Source organism: Antennarius striatus, chromosome 10 (assembly GCF_040054535.1).
Source record: "Antennarius striatus isolate MH-2024 chromosome 10, ASM4005453v1, whole genome shotgun sequence".
NCBI lineage: Eukaryota > Metazoa > Chordata > Actinopteri > Lophiiformes > Antennariidae > Antennarius > Antennarius striatus.
The window spans coordinates 6,855,260-6,871,385 of record NC_090785.1 but is presented as its reverse complement, the minus strand read 5'-3'; the positions used below and the strand labels follow the sequence as shown (position 1 = coordinate 6,871,385).

General features: G+C 39.1%; 1 protein-coding gene across 6 annotated transcripts; it reads left to right on the top strand.

Moving 5' to 3' along the window:
• The first annotated feature begins 488 nt into the window (after positions 1 to 488).
• On the top strand, positions 489 to 16,126 carry septin6 (septin 6). Of its 6 annotated transcripts, none has more exons than XM_068325421.1 (11): positions 489 to 605; positions 2,256 to 2,370; positions 4,448 to 4,643; positions 5,593 to 5,779; positions 7,173 to 7,334; positions 8,091 to 8,187; positions 8,950 to 9,118; positions 9,309 to 9,441; positions 9,567 to 9,757; positions 10,634 to 10,686; positions 14,885 to 16,126. In XM_068325421.1, the coding sequence occupies exons 1-10, from the start codon at positions 576 to 578 to the stop codon at positions 10,635 to 10,637; spliced, it is 1,284 nt and encodes a 427-aa protein (XP_068181522.1). In that variant the 5' UTR covers positions 489 to 575; the 3' UTR covers positions 10,638 to 10,686; positions 14,885 to 16,126. The 6 variants fall into 6 exon arrangements, with proteins under 6 accessions (XP_068181522.1, XP_068181520.1, XP_068181521.1 ...); XM_068325419.1 differs by lacking the exons at positions 10,634 to 10,686; positions 14,885 to 16,126 and adding exons at positions 11,028 to 11,074; positions 12,172 to 14,334; XM_068325420.1 differs by lacking the exon at positions 14,885 to 16,126 and adding an exon at positions 12,172 to 14,334.

Here is a 16,126-nt window from a genome sequence, read left to right as displayed (position 1 = left end):
GGCGAATGTGAGGATATTAATTTGTAAACTCCATTCTGTAGAAATATATTTCATGTACGTTATGTACAAGGACCTCTGTTGTTCGAAAATGTAACATACCGACCAGAATAACCATACTCAAATCTACTTCTTACATCACATTCGCATGAATGTTTATATTTTGCATTCTGAAGTCATGCCATTACACTAGGAGTACGTCACTTTTACTAAAGCTAATTATTTTTTTTTTTCATTTCAAATCGACCCGTTCATTCACTGCGGTTCACTGCTATTCGAATTGGGTTAAACCACTATGACATCCTATGGGGGAATCCGGATCAAAGACTCATGTTTAGTTACAGTTGTGTGTCAAGATCATTTTCAAAATATGAGCCGAGGTGTGCGCGTCTTTTTTTTAGTGGTCTTGAACGACTTAGATGACGCACAATAGGAACACGGTATCGTACTAAAAAAAATAAAAATAAAAAAAAGCCTGTTGGTTAGTGGTATGTTCCTACTAGGCCATCTTTCGCCGTGACTCTGCTCAGCAGCGAGAGAGCAGCTGAGGTTCCTTTCACCAGTTAGAGGCTACTACTATGGCGTCAACTGAAATAGCAAGGCAAGCGGTGAGTCGCTTTTTCCTTCCTGATGCCGCTGTCTTAATCAACACAAATCTTTTTGAAACATGCTTTTTATTCGTTACCTAAAGGAATTGCATTGTGTACTAGACTTTGCATAGCTCGCTTCTCACCATCCCGTTTTTCATTGACATTTCTGTCCAAAATCAAATGTTTCGTCGCTAAAGAAAAGGACTCGTAGTCACCGCTAGCCGTTAGAAATCCAACTGTAGGTTTATGCGAATTTTAGGTTTTCCGATCACAAAATGATGCTTTTAGCGGTTGCTTTGGGTAAAAAAAAAAAAAAAAATCAAAAAAAAAAATCATTGTAGTGTTATTTTTCGTAAGCTAACGCCCACATATTTCCTGTACTGATGTCGTTAGCTAAAGCTACTTTTAAACGATATCGTGATGATATTGGTGTTTCTAAACACCGCACACACACTATGTTCTATTCCCTTTTTACCGGTAGCTCTCATTAACATTATAAATTCGTCGGTGGACCATTCATTCTTCACACCCCCGTTACAGCACGGCCACGGCCCCCATTTCCGTTATGTTGATTCATGTTCAGCACCGGTAACTTTCTGCCGGGCGTGTCTGGTGTTCATACAAGACAGTAACAGAATCTGATTCTACCTGCAATTTAAAAAAATCTGATGTAAAGTTGTCTAGAAAAGCACGGGAAATTCGTTGATTTTGCGCCTGATTTAATGTAAACCCGCCGTGTGTGTAACTTGACTATCTGTGTTGTAAAGCAGGAGTGGTTGCAGGAATGTTGCACTTGCATCCGAAGAAGAAGGTGTGTTTGTCCACTAAGACTACCCCAAGTCTAACGAATAGTCCCTCAGCCATTCAAACAATCCACAACTGTCCACTAACATCAAATTGTGTAGTTATTTTAAATCGACCCTTAGATGGAATGTTTTCTTCTCAAGATTTATTCCACATTTGAAAGCAAGGCTGTGTTATGTGAAGCCACATAATGGCTGGTTAGCTGTGGTTTAGCTGGTTTAGACTGCTTTCCTTGCCATATAATCAAAATTCTTTGCTTTCTTACACCTTACAATGTAGATTTAGGCTGCAGAATGGAGATTGACAGAGATGGAGATGCACAGCGGCAGCCACACGCCCCCACACACATACATAACAGTGCTTTCTCACTTGTGTTTGTGCTGCTGCCTTCCAGTGATGGACTGTGTACTAACAGTGTAACGCTAGAGTAAATGCAAGTGCCACCACACAAAAACAGGGTAGTTTAAGTTTCCAAGTCAAAATGACAGAAAGACACATCATGGAATTATACGTACCACATTAAATTAAACATTTGGCTCTTATTCGTTCCTACTTGTAATGGCATAACAATGAGCTTTTTTGCTGTACACTTACTACCAACTCAGTTATCTTGAAATTAACCTTTCTATGTATGTGCATTGTAGTTGGTAAACGTGCTGCGTTGTGGGAGGAAAGTTACTGCTCAGGAAACAGGAACTTAGCTACATTAGACCCCAAATCCATCTCCGTCTACATCCATCTACAATCACTGAGATGTAGATGTTTATTGTGGCACATTAGAGATATTCCTTACAATTGTGTGATTCTTAACAAATCATGTCATGGTGAGTGATTGATGCATTTACCTTTATTCCTTTTTCTAAGGGTGAGGGTGCTCGCTCTGTCCCTCTGGCAGGCCATGTTGGCTTTGACAGTATGCCTGACCAGCTGGTCAACAAGTCTGTCAACCATGGATTCTGCTTCAACATCCTGTGCGTTGGTGAGTGTGTCATCTATGAAAATTATTTTATTCTCTCATTCAAGTTGAAATGCAGGGTTTGGACATGTCCAGAGGAGTTTGGACATGTCCAGAGGAGAGATAGTGGATATATTTGTAGAAGGATGCTGAGTTTTGAACTGCCAGGCAGGAGGCCTAGAGGAAGACCAAAGAGGAGGTTTATGGATGTAGTGAAAGAGGACATGAAGGTACAGTAGTTGGTGTGAGAGAAGAGGATGCAAAAGACAGGGTTAGATGGAGGCAACTGATTCACTGTGGCGACCCCTGAAGGGAAAAGCCGAAAGAAAAGAAGAAGATTCAAGTTGAATGCAAATTATTTTTATTGTTGTGAAAATCATCCTTTTCCACAATTTGCAGAAATGATTTTATCTGACCTATTAAAATGCTTTTAACCCAGGCAGCTTTAATCTCCATGATTAGAAAGCTCTGTTTCTCAGACATGAGATTCAGAAATGCCTGCATGTGATTATTTGATTTCATTTAACGATTATCTTTCACCATAATGACTGTTAAAACTAAGAGAATATGAGCCTTTGTTGGTGTTAGCTGCATTTCATTGCTAGCTACTTCACACAGTGCTTTGGAATGTAATGTTGTTCTATTGTTTCTCCATTGTTTCTACTCTCTTAGTCATTTGGTGATGTTACTATTTTTTCTAATTGGTCATTTTAGTACACATGAAGTCAAAAACAAGACTGTCAGGCTGGTATTTTTTTCTGTTTAGGTTTCTGATTTTGATGCTATATAAATTAAGTTAAGGCACTGACATAAATGTCTGTCAGTCTGTGTGAGCTATTGTTTTTTATGCTATGCTGCTTTTTATGTCCATTTAGATTTTGGTGATGCCTGGTGGTTATTTTTGGTGTCGTAGTTTAGTTATGGCTTCCAGCTGAAAACCTCAGCTCTTCTCTGGATATAATAGGTGCATTTATACACTCAGGGGTAAAAACAAGAACAGATAATCATTGATGAGTACTAATATTGAAAAACATTTTTTTTCAATACATTGGTCCTATTTTAGCTGCAGTTCCCAGACATAAACATAAGTATTAAAAGGATTCATTCAACAATACGGAGCACAAGACGGTACAGGAGGCAAACTGCTGCTTCCATCGTAAACCGTAAATGTTTTCATGTGACTACAAGGAACAGCCTTTCACGGTAGTACAAGCATGACTGGGGACAAAGACATGTGATCTTCTTTTTTTCCATTATGATCTGGTGATCTGGGGCGGCACTGTGATGGAGTAGGTAGTACTTTTGCCTCACAGCATGCAGCGCTGTGAGTGGAGTTTGTATGTTCTCCCCATTTATACGTGGACTCTCTCCAAGTTCTCCACCTTCCTGCCACATTATAAACATGCAGCTTAGGTGAATCGATCACTCCAATTGTCCGTAGGTATGAGTGTCAGCATGGATGATGGTTTGTCTTTCGTGTGACCCCATGATTAGCAGGCGTTTCATCCAGGGTGTTCCCTGCCTCTCGTCTGTAGCCAGCTGGGATAGGCTCTATCAGACCTGTGACTCATGACGTTTCTGTAGACAGTTGTCTCATCTACAAGAGAATGGATGGATGGATGGATTATACACACACAAACACACACACACACACAATTAGATACTCTTGAAAACAGGCTAACATGGCCGAGCTGTGATGAGTAAAAATATCTCATAGACGGAGCTTTGTTTGTGAGTCATCTGATAACAGAGTATAGTTGTCACAATAAATCAGCAGTTACTGTTCTGCTTTTTTTTTTTTTTAGCATTTCAAAAATGATACATTCTTTGTAACATTCTTAGACACCTTTTCAGGCTTCTTTTTTCAGTTAAGTAGGTCATTAATAATGAGCTGACACTCTATAAATCCTTTGCTGCAGGCGTGGAACTTTGTTATCTAAAAATATTTGACATTATCATTATTTGAGGTTGAAGCGGACAGATTAGTGTGGAAGAAATCACATCAGATTATAGTGTTGCTTTCAAATACATCTGCGGACTGACCACAAGATAATGATTTGTGTAAAACCATTAATAAAAAACTTTTTATCTATGTGTTCAGGCGAGACGGGTCTGGGAAAGTCCACCCTGATGGACACGTTGTTCAACACCAAGTTCGAGGGTGAGCCCACTCAGCACAACCAGCCAGGCGTCACGCTCAAGTCCAACACCTATGAACTTCAGGAGAGCAACGTGCGCCTCAAACTCACCGTTGTTAACACTGTGGGCTTCGGAGACCAGATCAACAAAGAAGATAGGTAAATCTGATCTTAGAAAATGTGTACTTTTTCTAATCAACAGGTTTTTCTCCTGGTGAGAAACGCACACTTCATTGTTAACCTAACATGCCTGACACATAATACGATTACCCTCCACCCTCTCCCGGATTGTCTTCAGGTTTCATTCAACCTGAAACTGCACACACACTCACCCCTTAGAATGTGGGCTTGAGACTATCAGGTTTGAAACCAGAAATTAAATTTAGATGTCTTGCTCCAGAGGCTCTGTGGGAGTAAAACGAGATTAAAGCTGCTGTAGGCCACTGTCCAGAATTTATTAATTCAACAAAAATAACATACTGGTTTTATGCTCATGATCCACAATGTAATTGGTAACTCTGCTCTCGAGGCAAGTCAAGGGGGGAGTAAGCTTTCTTTAATGGGAAGGCTGGGGTTATTTTCAGACTTTACACTTTTTTTGTAGCTTCAAATTACCACTCATAGAGGAAATAACACAGATACCAAGCATTTCACAAAAGCACAAACTCAGTCACATGAAATTCTGCTATCAAAATATCTTACAGTTTATTTACATGCTGTGTGTTTCTTTGTGCTTGAGTTTATGCTGGGAAGGGTGGATGCTCTCAGCATTTCCTGTATTTTACACTTCCAAGCATGGGGTCAAACATCTTTGTCCATGTCCATTCTACTGCTGTGAGCACACAGACTGCAGGGCTCCAGCAGAATGTGGGAAGCGGGACTCTACATCAATTATGCTTTTTGTTGAAATGTAGTCATAAAAGGGGGACAAGGATTTCCAGATGTCAAATGATTCATGTTAAGATTCGGTCAGAATGTTATTGCGCTTGTTAAATTTACCCACCAGATAATTATTTGTCCTGACGCTGATGACTCTAAAACACTGAGATACAAAGCAGGATATGCTGAAATTCTTACATTTAAATAGTATGTCTTTTTTTCCTTACAGCTACAAGTCCATTGTGGAGTTCATTGATGCCCAGTTTGAAGCATACCTGCAGGAGGAACTGAAAATCAAGCGGACGCTTCACAGCTACCATGACACCCGCATCCATGCATGTCTGTACTTCATCGCTCCCACGGGACACTCACTCAAATCTCTGGACTTGGTGACCATGAAGAAACTCGATAGCAAGGTGACCTTCCCCTTTCACTTCATCAATCCATTCTCATTACTCAGAAACAACATGCCCAGTAGAATGAATAGCTGTTGAAGTGTTCAGTGAGAAGCAGCATTGCTTTGCAGCAAATAGCAAAGAATAGCTTGTATATTCAGTCATAATACAGGTAAATCCTTTGGCGTTGTGTTCTTGCTTCCAGTGTTTCATCCATCAACTGTAGTCATGGATCATGAACTTTTTCCAAGCTGCCTGCTTGCGTGCAAACTGTCTGGTTCTGGGTTAATGCGTCAGTGTAGGTCAACTGTGAAATGCAATCAACTCAGTGACCGCTGCTTCATCTCTGTGAGATCTTTGGCTGTTTATTTGCATGCACCGTGCACAAAGAGTTAGCGTAGTTTTTTTTTTCCAGAGCAGCTGAGCCCCCAGCAAGCTCTGACAACAGAGTCATCCAGAGCAGACTCACTGAGTCAAATGAATTATTACCAGACTCAGGAGTATTTTTGTTCACATGACCCTGTGCCTGCCTAGCTGACAGTTAAAACTGTCACCCTAGTTGGAGAGCAAATCATTTGGGATTGTGTATTTGGCAGGGCTTGTTAAAAAATGTGTGGGAGTAAAAGTCCCATTTTTCATCAGCCAGTTGAGAATGCATTTCCTAGCGTGACCCCTGCTTGTCTGCCTTCTTTTCTGTAGCTCTGCATTACTATTACTGTTTGAATAACATAGACATCATAAATCACAGAGGAATTAATTCACTCAGGCTGCTAACGCCATGTTTGGACACCCTATGAGTGATCTAGAAGAGGAGATGGAGGTCTGCTGCTCTTCTTTTTGGTACACTAGCTATTTATAGCTGTGTGTTTAAGAATGTGTAATTTCCCACAATACACAGAGGCATGCAGAGATCCTGGATGTATAGAGGGAGGTATTGCAATGTGTTGACATGATGAAGAGAACACTGGTTATTCAGGAAAAAATTATGAATTTACTAAATTTAATAATTTTATTAGATGTCTCACAGCATGAGGTGATCCTGCAGAGACTGGCCTGTCTATGCGTGTCAGTGTGTGTTTCCTATACTTCCAGTAGAAAATACACTTTGCTCTGTCATTTTCTCTGACTAGCCTGTGTTACTGGTGCCCTTTGTGCTGTCTGACGGGCAGTCAAGGAGTAACAGAAAACCAGCAGTAAGCAAATGTTAATGGTAAGATAAAGAGAGACCGGAATAATATGATTTTTAATTTCTTTTGGCCTTTTTCATGGCAATATCTCTATTTTTCCAAATTCAAGTACACAAAAAGAGTTATGGAAAAGTTGTTGCTGACACAGAAGCTAAAGGGTGCTACATCATATGTGTTTTGTCATTGTTTTAGCCTACATTAAGTCTCCCATCATTTCCCAACTGCAGGTCAATATTATCCCAATCATTGCCAAGTCCGACGCAATCTCCAAGAGTGAGTTGGCCAAGTTCAAAATCAAAATCACCAGTGAGCTGGTCAGCAACGGAGTCCAGATCTACCAGTTCCCCATCGATGACGAATCTGTGGCAGAGATCAACTCCACCATGAATGTAAGGCTTGCAGCTGGATTCTTGTCAACATCATGTGCTTTTATACGAAATACATGACCAGAATGAGTTCCTGTTTGGGACTTTTGAATTCCTTCATGCGTTGTTAACATAAATATCATGTGATAAGGCATTGAGGCAGGCACCGTCTGTGTGTGCTCAGGCTGTCAGGAAGCCACCCTATGTAGGAAAAAGAGTGTTTTCAGCGCAGCCAAGCAGCTCAATCTGCAGGAAAATGTGCAGCTTGAGAAAGGGACTGTATTCCCTGTCAGGCTCACTTTGCTCTTTATGAGGTCTGATCTGTGGGGATGCTGGAACTCTCCCTGACTGACTGCGTGGGACCTTTACATATCAGCTGGTATCATACAGACTGAGCTCAAGACTGTTCTGATTGAAAAAAACAAAAACAAAACTTCATTCAGATGTGCATTAGCAAAAATATATCTTTAGGTGTGTGGTATTTTGTCCTGATACCTCATAGATGTACGGTAAGTTCTCAAAAGTTCTGAGTTCTGAAATATTGGCTGATCTGTAGCATAAGCATCTATGTATGTATGAAGAGAGAAGTCACCGCCTGTACTTTTTCAGCTATGAAAACCCGAGCAACTTGAAACTTGTTACGTGACTTGTTGTGGTCCCAATTTGTTCAACACCCGCGCGATGCAGTTGGGGTGCAGCTTCTTTGTCATTTCACTGAAACGATCTTTGATAAGGATCGTTTCATGAACCTAATATTGCTTTTTTCCTTCTGGTCTATAGAGCAATTTGCCATTTGCTGTAGTGGGGAGCACAGAGGAAGTCAAGATTGGGAACAAGATGGTGAAAGCCCGGCAGTACCCCTGGGGGACAGTGCAGGGTAAGCCCATGTCACATCCTGTACAGGAAATGAGGGCACGCTCCCTGAAATCAGGGCTGCTGCAGCTACTGCTATTGCTCATACTGCTCCTCTGCTCCAGCAGCTCTAAGACATAAACAGTTATATAACCACATTACGCTGCAGCACCTTACCTGCCATTTTAATGTAAAATGTTAAAGCTGCAGTAGTTCTCCGTTCCTACAGATTTAGAAATATATGTAATTGATGAAGTTAATGTGCTATTTATTTACTAAGACTAAGTTACATCTCGTACTGAACTTATATCTCTGATCAGAATCTGATTATTTCCCACTAGTCTTTCTGTTTCTCTTCCCCTATCTGTATGCTAATGAGAATTTCCCCTCCTGTCTGCAGTCAAGAAGAATAAATAGATTAATTACTGCACATTACACCATAGGTCAGTGCTGAAGATGAAGATCCTTTGGTTTAACGTGATCCCTTCATTCCACTGAGTCCATCTCAGACAACAAACACAGACCTGCAACACATTTGCTGTAGCTAATGGAACAAAAGCAATTTGCATTGGCAGAAAATGTAACCTGGCGATAAAAACTTCATGTTTGGGGTAACCCAAATACTTTTTTTAACCTGACATTATCAATGAATGGATTTTTCCACTGGAGAAAGAAATACTAGCCAACAGAAACTCTGTGCTTATTACATATGGCATAATTTAAAATGAACAGTATGCTATTTGATTGAGCAAAACATTTATTTGTTATCTTTGTGGTGTCTCTGCAGTGGAAAATGAGAATCACTGTGACTTTGTAAAATTGCGAGAAATGCTGATCAGAGTGAACATGGAAGACCTGCGAGAGCAGACTCACACACGTCATTATGAGCTCTACCGCCGCTGCAAACTGGAAGAGATGGGCTTTAAGGACACAGACCCTGACAGCAAGCCCTTCAGGTACTGGAATCAAGCACTTAGGGTGTCTCACGCAGCGCACTTCCGTGAGACACAAAAGTGCTTTAAACAGTCTATATTTGCTCATTATGGTCTTGTCACACCAAAAAATTTTGATTTCTTCCAGTAGTGAGGTATTCTTGTCATTTTACACAAAGTTTCTAGTTACCCCTTTTCTCTTTTTGCCTTCCAGTCTTCAGGAAACATATGAAGCCAAGAGGAACGAGTTCATGGGTGAACTGCAGAAGAAAGAAGAAGAAATGAGACAAATGTTCGTTCAAAGAGTCAAAGAGAAGGAGGCTGAGCTTAAAGAAGCAGAGAAAGAGGTATCCTCATTACATTTGTGATCTAAGCCTATCCTGAAAGATATGTTGCTAATCTTTGTGTAGGCAAGTTTCTGCGCCCGTCTTAAATGACACACAGTGTTGTTTCTTTTTTCACTGCTATGTAGCTGCACGAGAAGTTTGATCGTCTGAAGAAACTCCACCAGGATGAGAAAAAGAAACTGGAGGATAAGAAAAAGTCTCTTGACGATGAACTCAACATGTTCAAACAGAAAAAAACTGCTGCAGAACTCCTGCAGAACCAAGCACAGCAGCCAGGGGGCTCCACCACACTCAAGAGGGATAAAGAGAGGAAAAAGTAAGTTTTTACTCCCACAGTCCTTTGCCTTCTTCACATCTGCTCTGGGGGACATGGCTGCATATTATTACATTCCAAAATGTTGATCAATTACCAAAATAGATTGATCATTATCAATATGGGAAATATAACTTGTGGTAATGCACTTGGCTTCTTTTAGATATGCATTTAACAAAAAACCTTTAGCTGTATCCTAACAAAATGCAAACTGTATCATCATTTAATCCTCTCTGTGCACAGATGCTGCAAACAAGAGTCACTTGTGGTCTGATCCACTAATTTCTTTTCACCACGCATTCATAATCTGCCTAATATTTGCCTTATCGAATGCATACTTTAAGACTGGCTAAGCTCAAGAACTCTGTCAAACTCTTGCTCACAAAGGTAAATGAAAGCTCAAATCTTTCATCCTTTTAAGAACAGATGATGTTTAGAGCTGGCCAGAATCCATATTTGCCACTAATGTGGAAAAATAAACAGTGCAGAGAGAGTGAGAGCCTGTGAAAATGATTAGCTGTTTTTATTCCAACCTTAAAAGTATCCAGCTACCAGAATAGTTTGAGGAGTGAACTCCAGACAGGCACAGAAAACCGATTATGAATTTAGACACAGATTAGTGTTAACAGCTTCATTTAAGCTCTTTTACATTTGTTTAAATGAACGTTCAGTCTACTCGAAGAGCATTATTATGAACCTACAGTATGACTCCTGTCTTCTAGATGTATTACAATAATTATTCCATCAGACAGCACATATTAATATGTCAGTGAATTCCGATTACGTGCAACAGTTTTGAAACTTCAAATCTTGTGTTTGAAGCAAAATGTGTTGTTCGTCCCTTCATGCTGGTAATCAACTGCTGGTTTTGTGTTGAAGCTGATGTGACGCCGTGCCTCTTAGAAAAGGAAGAAGACACTTGCACTGAGAAGGTTCTTGTTGCTTTATTTTCTTCCCTGTGCATTTCTTTCCTTCACAGCCACTTCCTATCTTTATCAGCTGTGCCTGGACAAACATCCCTTTCAAAAAAACAAAAAAAAAGAGGGGGGGGGGCTATGCCACCTTTGTCTGTGGGTCACTGATTAAAGCCGGTTGCAGAGGTCTTGCACTTCAATTGTTAACAAGGATATTTAGTTTATTTGTCTGTTTAACCTCGCCTCAACTTTGAGTCAGCGCTTTCTTCATTTCCCAGTAGACAGTTATTGATCATTGCTATTAGATGTGAATCTGTCCCTTGAGTGCATGTCACCTACATTGCATCCATGTTTTCCAGTTAACTTCCCCCACACTTGCTGCATGCTGCATGAGGCACCTGTTCTGGTAAGATCCCCTTCTTGAGTTACATTACCAACAAAATACAACGATGAGAGATAAAGAAGCACCTCTGATAGATCAGAATTTACAATAAATTATCACATATACACAAATAAATAATAACTGGAAATTTAAAATTAAGCTTTACCCAGATTCAGATTCAAAAAGTGAGAAAATCTTAAGGATCTGAAAGTTGATTTGAATGACACAGGTAAAGTGTCTCATAAATTCCATTTTGCATCTGACATTCTGCTCCTGTTCCAAATACAGACCACAGCTGCCTTTTCTGCATTTAAAAACTAGAATACAAATTTGCACACAAGCGTTTGAGGGCCTGCAATATCCGATCGTTAACATCACTGTTAATATCCTTGAGCTGGCGGAGTTTAACGTCCTTATGCCCTACTAAATCAAACAGTTGATGAGATCTGCACACACCCATTTGATTTACTACCCCACCACCCCATCTTCTTTCATAAATCCACAACACTCTCCTTTATTGTGGCTCGCTCAAGTCCTTCCACAGATGGCCTTGCAATAGCACAAAGAGGCATTCATGGCTGAACTGAAGCAAGGTTACACCAGATCAGCAAACAGCCCCAGGGCCAACTTTGTTCAGAAGGATGACATGTTTTGTTGATCTCGTAGCTATATCACGACCCCACTGTCAGCTCTTCTTCTCTATTTGACACAAAAATACCGACTCCACAGTGAGAGAAGTGTTGTTGACACTCAGTCTCAACGGAGGGTGAAAGTGAATGAAAACATCTGTCTGGCAATCTGTAAACTCCTCAAGCAGTTAAGGTCTAAATAGAACACAAGATGCTGTTTGACAGTCAAGATTCTGTACAACAAGGGTGAAATTCATACTTGTAAAGCTTAGGGATGTGGGGGAAAAACCACTGACAGCAGTTAGAAGAAGTAGACCACTGCACCTGAAACAATGTCAACTAAAAGCATCTGAGATTCCTTAAGCATGATGTCCTCTAAGTGCAACCTTACCTTTAATGTTGATGTGATATAACCACTGTGAAAATGTGTGAGTGTGTGTTGATGTTTTAATTCATAAGAAAGAAATAACAACCCTTCTCTCTCATTTCCAGCTTAGGATTCCTGTAGAAAAAGTGCTCCCTTGTGGCCATCCTGTGAATGAATTTCCACCCCATCATCCCTTCCCTGCTCTCACCCCATAATTCAACCCTCCACATGCCTCCCCCACTCTCTGGAAGATGCTGGGCATTGCTATTAGTGTGACATCACATTTTTTGCTGAATGATGCTTGTCTATTATATGATTTGCACAAACAGTTATTCAGCTTGTCTTTCTTTACAACGTTACAAAATAATGCATTTCGTGTTTGTTTTTTTATTCAGTTATTCCTTGCATGATGGAGTGAGCTTTTTTTAAAAAGTAATGTACATGACTACGGTTGTGAAGGGCAGAAATATGCTAATGCAAACGTGAAACATGCATCAGACTTTGGGACCTAAGTTTATGTTTGGCCAGAAAAGAATGAATTGCGACAGGACAAATGTAAGGATGTTAAAACATTAATGTTGTGTAAAGCTGACTGAAGACATTGAACGATTATTATTTTAAAGTGCAGACACCATATTGTACCAAAAAATTGGATTTGGTTTCATGAAAAGAACACAACTTTAAAGTTACAGCCACATATACTTTAATTTTAACACATTTTTTGGTGTCTGCCGTCGGAAGCAAAATGAATCAACTCCCGTAGAGGATTGTGTCGGAAGAGTGTCCAATGCAAAACCAATGCCAGATCCAAAATGCAGATGGATACTCATATATCTGCAGTCTGTCAAACTGGGACTGCTTTGCTGAAAGTTTGAATGACAGCTTCCAGATCTGTCGCATCTGCACGAGTCAAGTCAGCGGCTCTAGATTTTTGAGTTTTTTCCTTTCTGCAGGGGTTTATTGTTTGGGGCTCAGGAAAAGAGACCCTGTGCAAATTTCAGCCTTAGCAAAAACAGTATTTTCAGACTTTACTGGTTATACAAATCTGTCAAGATTATCTCAGTATTTTAACACATACAGTAATTGGCAAGTGTGGGCTTCAGTCAAACTGCAATTCAGACTTCCATGTTCGTTGAACGTAGCAGTATTAAAAAAAAGAAAAATATCCAAAAAAACCCCCAAAACATAATAATTATGTTGCATTGAACTATTTAAACTGCTCGACTTTATTTGGTCATGGTTATAATTGACCTGTAAACTTAACATATAGTGCGCATTGAAAATTTTTGCTCCCAAAATGTTTGCCTATGTCTGTGTAGGTTCTAAGTCATCCAGGTCACGGTTATCCAGAGCTGTTTAAATCAATCCACTGGACTTCAAGAAAGTTTCTTGAAGATGTTTTGCCTCTCATCCAAGAAGCTTCAGTTCATGAGAACTGAAGCGTCTTCAAGTAACTTTCTTAAAATCCAGTGGATTGATTTAAAGAACTCCGGATAAAATTGTTTACTTAGTTTTAATGTGTTTTGGCATTTGTTTGTCCCTTAGCTGATGCTATTTCACTAAGTTTGATGCATGTGTCTGATGCGAACCTAATCTCTTTGCCACTCATACCTCATTCATTGTCATGTGTTGTTCAAACATGTCTTAGCTTTCACATTTGCACTTTTTTAAAACACAAATGTGATGTTTTTTATATTAATGTTGTCAGTGCTGTTGTAACTTTCTTTTTGAGTCATTATGAAGGCACTGACAGTCATCTGATGTTCATTGCTCTGCAGGGACCAATGTTTGTATCAGTTTTACACATAAATCTAGCAACAGAAAATAAAGGCCAATTTTTAACCAAACATTACAGCTGTGGCCATGATTATTGTGTATCGCTAATGTTATAATAATTTCAAATGGGAAAATTTGTATGGTTGATTTGTATGATTAGACATTTTAATTGATAGTTATCAACAAATTAATACTAAATGTCTACAACATAGTGAATGAATGTAATGGTAATAAACATTTGATAAGGTCCTCAAGCACTGTAAATAGTGTTGTTAAAAATCTGATGCTCCTTGATGTTTTAAACTCTTATGTGGTTCTTTTTTTGTAGTCAGAGTCACAGGGTGTTGTTTGGTGACTTTTTCACCCCTCTGAGGTCTATAATTTCCTCTACTCTCATTTGACTGAGAAAATTCTCTAAAATAGAAGAAATAGCTGCATCAAAATTTTTGATTTCCAATGTCATTGATCACAATGCAGCAAGAGACAAGCCTTTCCTAATCAGCAGCTTACTGGTCTGTGTGGTCTCGCTTTCCTTTGCAGTAATACCTGGCTCTGCACTGATTAGGTCTTCAGCCCTCAAGCCATTGTGGGTACTCAGTACCTCAAAGTGACACCAGAAGTTTTTGGGACCCCAGCTTTCAGGGTTCCTTAATCAAAAGCTGCATTCCTGTGACATTGATAAATGTATATCTTTGTGTCTCGTTGCTGTTTTAACCGCATCTGTGATCTAATTCTTGCTTTAGCTGTTTGTACATAAGAACAGTTTTCCACTATCGCTGCAACTAACCTTTCCCATTGTGCTAACATGTTTATTAATTATTATGACATTCAAATGGTATTTACATTCACAATGAAAAAATATAATGCAAATCATTAATGGCCACAGTATGATGTCTAATTAAGTTTCATGTGTTTTTTGAATAGATGTGTTTGCTTACAGTGATTTTGGGACCTGCCGGGTATTTCAAAGTAAATTTTGATCTGATGTCTGATGACTTTCTGTAAGACTTTCAGCTTTACCTTTTCTCTAACTGCCAGCTTTCTTTCTCTTTGTCTCTTTAGCTTCTTTTAATCTGTCTTGACCACCTGAAGAGGGGATTGCAGATTCAGCAAGAAATAAGCACCCTTTACCTCTTCCTGTTTTTCTCACCGTGTGAACATTTTTTTATTCTCTCCATTGAATCTAATTTTTTTTTAGTATGGCCTTATGTGGACTCACATGGTATTTCTAACCACCTAATGAAGCTCTAAACCAGGTATGTTGGAAAACAGGCACACTTTAAATCTACTCAAATGTCTTAATGTATATAAAGAGAGGACAGAGAGGACTGAGCCATCGTCAGTTGAGGTGTATCTACAGAACTCCTAGGTAAAATAATTATGTGATCTTCAAACAAAATTGCAATGACCTGCACTATGCACTCATCTTTTCAGCAGGATTCTTTATTCATACTGAAAAAGAATGAAGAAATACTGAAAAGTCCATGGTTGTTGATTAAAAACAAACGCATCATGGACAGAAGCACTTAATGCACTGCTGCTATGAAATACATAATAATGAGTAGTCCAGTTATCTTAAATTTTGGTTTGGTGTTGAAATTAAAATCTACTGTTTTCAGTTTCTGTGGGCAACAATAAGAAATGGGAAAATCAAATAAAGCATAATTTAATCATAACCATTCAAAAGCCAAAGCAATATTTTATACTTAGCACTTCATTTGATGGTGACATGTTTACATGTCACTGTTGAATACCATGGAGGTCACGTTTTGGCCATTTATTATAACAAATTGTGCTTTAATACTGACCAGCCTGTTCTATATTTTGCATGCATTAATTTATTTCATTATGCCTGTGATCTTTTGCCTCTTTGACCTGCTTGTTTTATCTCCTATTAACTCAGTTTTGCGGTCTGTTTCAACTTAATAGCTGTTTATTCGAATGGTGCATTTTATTACTGTATATTTTCTCTGTCCTATGATTTCAGCTCCATTTTTGCCAAATATTAGTTCAACATGGAGCTGAACTGAACCCCAGATAGGAATATAATAAAAATAACTCATGCATTTATATCATTTATAAGGATATATTTTGTGTATTGAAGTGAAGACTGGTTGTTTATTACCTGTGATCTTTGGATGTGACTGAGTGTAAAGTTTTGGTGTCAGAAAATGCCATACATTTTTCTAGTATCAGTTATCACCTCTTGTAGTCAGAAACTCACCAACACTTCAAATGATTGAATAACTTTACTTTTATTTCATTGATGTGCATTTTCAATAAAAAAAAACATTAGCCAAACAT